Source organism: Limulus polyphemus, unplaced genomic scaffold (genome assembly GCF_000517525.1).
Source record: "Limulus polyphemus unplaced genomic scaffold, Limulus_polyphemus-2.1.2 Scaffold4677, whole genome shotgun sequence".
Classification (NCBI taxonomy): Eukaryota; Metazoa; Arthropoda; class Merostomata; order Xiphosura; family Limulidae; genus Limulus; species Limulus polyphemus.
In genome coordinates, this window is record NW_013670287.1 from 27,483 (window position 1) to 32,829 (window position 5,347).

General features: G+C 30.3%; 1 protein-coding gene across 3 annotated transcripts in view; it reads left to right on the forward strand.

The window, feature by feature from the left end:
- The first annotated feature begins 882 nt into the window (after positions 1-882).
- The window catches only part of LOC106471525, a 33,505-nt gene continuing 29,040 nt past the window's right edge, over positions 883-5,347 (forward strand). The window contains exons 1-2 of one of the 3 annotated variants that reach the window (XM_013932124.2): positions 883-1,016; positions 4,763-4,860. In XM_013932124.2, the coding sequence (XP_013787578.2) occupies positions 4,794-4,860 (67 nt within the window). In that variant the 5' untranslated portion in view covers positions 883-1,016; positions 4,763-4,793. Of the gene's footprint in view, positions 1,017-1,547; positions 1,772-4,759; positions 4,861-5,347 lie in introns of those variants that run through there. The other 2 variants (XM_022400137.1, XM_022400136.1) reach the window with 2 other exon arrangements.

The following is a 5,347-nucleotide window of genomic DNA, read 5'->3' on the forward strand; positions in this document are numbered from 1 at the left end:
TGACTGCAGTTCAATTACTCATTACCTGACTGCAGTTCAATTACTCATTACCTGACTGCAGTTCAATTACTCATTGCCCCGTCACGTTGTGACCGTCTTATATACACAAGACTAACACATATCTAGTAAATGCTAGGGCATTCATGAAGGAACAGGATATTTCTAGAAAGAGGTGGCGTGATACTAGTCACGTGACCTCGCTGACGCAACAATATGTTATACTATATTTGTCCAACTCTTTGTGATCAATGTAAAGCTGCACAATTGGCTATCTGCAATTCACCTACTTCAGGGATCGAGCTCTGAATCTTAGCGTTATACACCGTTAAACTTACCTAGGTCTGCACTGTATAAATGAAAAAACAACCAAACAAGAATTCTATGTGATTCCAGAATTTAACCGAATAAATCATATGCATAGACCTCCCAGGAAATATATTCATAAAGCTGAATATTTAGTTCATTCCTATTAATAAAAAAATATTGTTTTATGCTGAAATTAATTTCATAATACAGAGCAGTAAAATACATTTAATGTATTCTTCTTACTCAAATAGTCGTTGGCAAATATGATGCAAAGTTCTAATAATTCAATAATTTTTTTAAAGATTATTTCGGACTAGTGTTACTGGAAATCATGGATATAACTTCTGTGATCATCAAGCATCTATAAAAACTATTTCAATAGCTTCTGACATTCATAACGTATATCATTTAAATATGAAGTTATGATCATCAGAACACATTAAAATACTGAGATGATAAAAATAAGTATATTTGTAGTATATCTTCTTTATTCATTATATGTAAAATTTATATTGGTTAACAAAAACCTCCGAAGAGGTCGCTAAATTCGTTTCCAAATAGCACCTTATCGCCCTCTATATATAAGTGTTAGTGTTTGGGTGTGTTGTTTAGGTGAAAAGACTGTTACAAAACTGTGTTACCAGACTACTAATATCGACGCACTTCGCAGAGAATACAGGGTAACGAACAAACTTCCTACAAGCCTTAGGGTACGTTGGAGTTTTTTTTTCTCAATTCCAACTGGCGCTTCGAAAATTGATAAACAGAAGCATACTGACGTCATCTCGTTTCTAATCTCTGACTCCCTTATTATGTGATCATGTGACTTCTAGATGGCGCCTTTATGCTCAGTCTTGTGGCTTTAAATTATATGAGAAATGACGTCACAATATACAGATAAAATGTAAAACATGGGAATGATTTTGACCAAATTATTTCATTTACAGTAGATTTTATTTTTAAAAATTATAATATTATGTTTTACAGCTAAGCAGTTGTAGTTACTTTAATCTTTACTGAAACGGAGCAAGCGGCAACCAAAATTAGGTCTACTATCTGCACCTAGTCTAGTGTTACCCAATGAATATGAAATATCGGCCATGTTTTGAGTTAATTTTAAATGATTATTATCAGTAACGGCATATCATTTATTTAAGAAAGAAATTTACGTTTTACAGTTGGTTTATCACAAACGTGTTAAGTAGTAACGCATGCTTGATTTTTTATTGTATGTATATATATATATATATACACACACACAAATATCATCAATGTGTTTAACATGCACCTACAAATACAATGTACATTGCCATCACAACCACCACCGCTAGGAGACTAAAGATTGTCAAAGGAACAAACTAACTTCATACCTCACAAAGAATCTAACTTTTTAAACAGTGAAGCAGTGTTATTAATATTAACGCCACTGTTCTGAATAAAAGAGGGAGAGAGACTTCTAAAATTTGTATGTTTTATAGTGACAGACATTTTGAATTATTATGATATAATTTTTTTATTTATTAAAATGTAAATTTAAACTCAACATCCTAGTAACCCAAGTTCATGTAGTTTCTTAATGTTTTATGGTTTATGACATTTGAAAATTGTCATACTTTTAAGAATTTTAATTAATAAAGTTATGTTTTTATTAGTAGTAGTAAATTATCTTTTGATATTTAGTAATAAAATATTGATAGTATAAATGTAATAAGACTTTTACTTTTAGATAATTGTTACAGATTAAAACAGTAAGAATAAATTGACTTTTTTATTCCTATGTATGACACATACTTAGATATACTGTTAAAAAGATCTACTGAAGTCTACTGTTTTGTGGTGTTAACATTGGAAATGTAGTACTGGTAATGGTTTGTGCTACTTTGTAAAAACAAGTGAAAAAAAAGTATACACATGTACAGTTAAGTAGAACATTTCCACTCTAGTGCTTCCATCTCATTACACTGTTATAAAAACAGGATGAAACTATATTCTTCACATAAGGTTTTATCAGTTGTACAGGGTATAACTTTTGTTTATTTTATTCACAACATGTCACCAGGTTTTCACCTTGCATCACATGTGAGATACAGAGTTATGATATTTTATTCCAATTGGAAACTATATTCTGTTTGTTTTTACAGATAAGTTATTAAAACATAACACATTGTAATTTGTGGAAGTAATTAAGAGTTCAAATGTTGTAAAATTGTTTGTTCAAGTTCCATAATAAAATTTTCTAAACTCCACTTCCTCTTGTGTGTCACAATTGTTAAACTACTTTAATACAATTACAATTCTACATTAAACTTTCTTGAGTTATGAAGCTAAATCTGTTTTCCTTTGCTGATCATATAAAGCATATATAACTAATTTGTAAGAATAGCTCTGAATTTTAATTGAAGATTTATGTTTTCTGCTAACACTGGACAACAAAAATTTGCTACTGGAGAAAACTCAAATGATTCAGGGTAATTTTATGTTGCTGATTTGAAAAATATGGTCAGAATTTATCCACCACCTCTAGGTTTGAGTTATTGTAATAACTCAATATTTTATAAAAACTATGGGAAATACCATGGAATCAATTCAGTACAATAGATTTATACTGTGAAATTAAGTTTACTTGGATAGTTTAATGGGTAAAAAGCATACATACATTTTGATAACTTCAAACATTAATTGTATTGTTTTGGTGTAAAATTCTAAATATATTGTTCATATATGCTATTTGTTATCAATATAATTGTAGTGAATTGAATCACTTTTGCTTCATTACCATGCTCACATGCTTCACCTTGGAATCGTGAAACCTTCGTGTGCTGAGTTTTCTAGAACATTCAAGAAGTCCCTCGATTGAGCATAAAAGGGATGGAGTCAGATGCTTCTCTCTCATCATTTGGTTACTTCGCCTCATTCCACGTACAGTAAAACAAAGTCCAATCTTCCTCGCATTGATATAATCAAATTCTGCAAACCTTTTTTTTTTAATTTTTCAAATTTAAATTCTGTAAACATAAGTTCTTATATATTTTTTAGAAAGTTATTTGAAATGCTGGTTGCCTCCAGTTCAAGTAAAGTGCAAAAATCACTCCAACAATTTCTGCTACATTTGTGGAATATATATTACAGTTTTGTGAAGGGAAAACATCACGCACAAGGGAGAGGTAGCTTACTACCACTATTTTATCTGTAAAATTGGGGACCAAGAAAAACATTGAGCTCCACATCTGTATTTTAAAAGTTTGCACATCTGGCTTGATACAGTGGCTGAATAAGAAGAGAACAAGTATGCCATTTACAGTTCCCATGATGTGGTGTGAGCCAAAGGATAATCTAACTGACAGTTAATTTTGCATGACTAATATTTACTGATATTCAGGCCAAGCTAAACAATACATTAATTATCCAGATATTGCATCTGTAATGAAGCCAATAACCCATGTGGATGGTTTTCCAGTGCCACATCCACCAGTGAATTGGGAAACAGAAGAGTTATCCTACAAAGAAGACAATGCATCATCTTCATTCTCTTCATCTAGTAATTCTATTCCTGTAGCATCTCAACATAACCTGCCTCATCTGATCAGACAAGAAAAGTTGAATGATCTAATTTGTGACTTGTTTCTATTAAAGCAGCATGGCGAACTTCTTGGCTCTTGTTTACAGCAATGGAACTTAATAGCTACGGCACGCAAGATAGTTTGTGTTTCTGTACAAATGTTGATGCACTAATGGAAGAATTAGGTACTGAATGCAATACTATAGAATGAAGACTTTTTTATCGACTCATCTAAAGTTAGGTTTAAAGCTGTACTTTTGCACAATGGGAACACTAAGCCATCAATTCCTGTTGCTCATGCTGTGAACATGAAAGAAACTTATCAAAGCATGCAGAATATACATTCTTAAATGCAATTTTCAATGAATAAGTAAAGTTATTAAAGAAAAAGTTGTTATTTCATGATATATGAGAATATTTTGAACAAATTTATCATAACTCAAACTAGAGGTGATCGGTAATTTTCAACATGATTTTTAGAATCAACATCATCAAATTACTCAGAAACAGTTGTATTTGTTTCTAGTAACAGAGAAAAATTCATTTTTTGTTGCCTAGTGTAAAATCTCACATTTATAGACTCAACATAAGGATACCAGTCTAAACCAACTAAAAAGTAATATTGTTATAAGCGATGTTAGTATTCTAAAGGTCAAATAATTAAAATTTTAATAGTTATTTACAGAAATACACAATTGTTTTTAATTATAGGAAAATTTTCAATAATAATTTTTAATAATAATTGCTGCAAAATTAGTGTGGCACACATATGTTTATGTATAATTATATACACACACAAGTACTCATAACTGTAATATGTGACTGCATTTGTGGATTAATTTATTAAATTAGTTTTGTACATGAAATTATGTTTGGTTTCTTCTTTCACGTAAGTAGTGGTTCAGTATGGTGAACTAATAAACAAGAAATGATGGATCCTTTAACCAATACTTTTCAAGAAGAAGATCAATCATCAGATGAAATTGACTTTGAAGGTAAGAAGAACAACATTTTGTTTCTGTACTTCACTGAAATTTAGCTGCAATCAAAGCAAAAAAAAACTATAGTTTTAATTAGATTTAGTTCTTTTCTGTGAATACCTCAAATTATAATGTAAAAACTGATTTAGCAATGTTTTTTGGCTTTGACTTGTTAGTGTCATCAGCCAAAGTTTTAAATGTTATTCTATTTAAAAAAAATGATATAAGCCATTATTAATGACTGCTTCATTAGATAAAACCATTTAAAAGAGTTTTTAATAGACCAACTACATGATTCAAATCAAAATATATTATTTATTAAAAAACTAATAAAATAATTTAACTGAGTTGAAGAAAGAGAGTAGCATGTGGATTATTTATATTACACCAGCATAAAAGCCCATCAGAAATAATGGAAAACCACTGGAAACCAAAACTATTCCGTATAAAACTGGCAATTCACAAAAGATATATAATATTTCTATTCCCAGGAACATGCTAT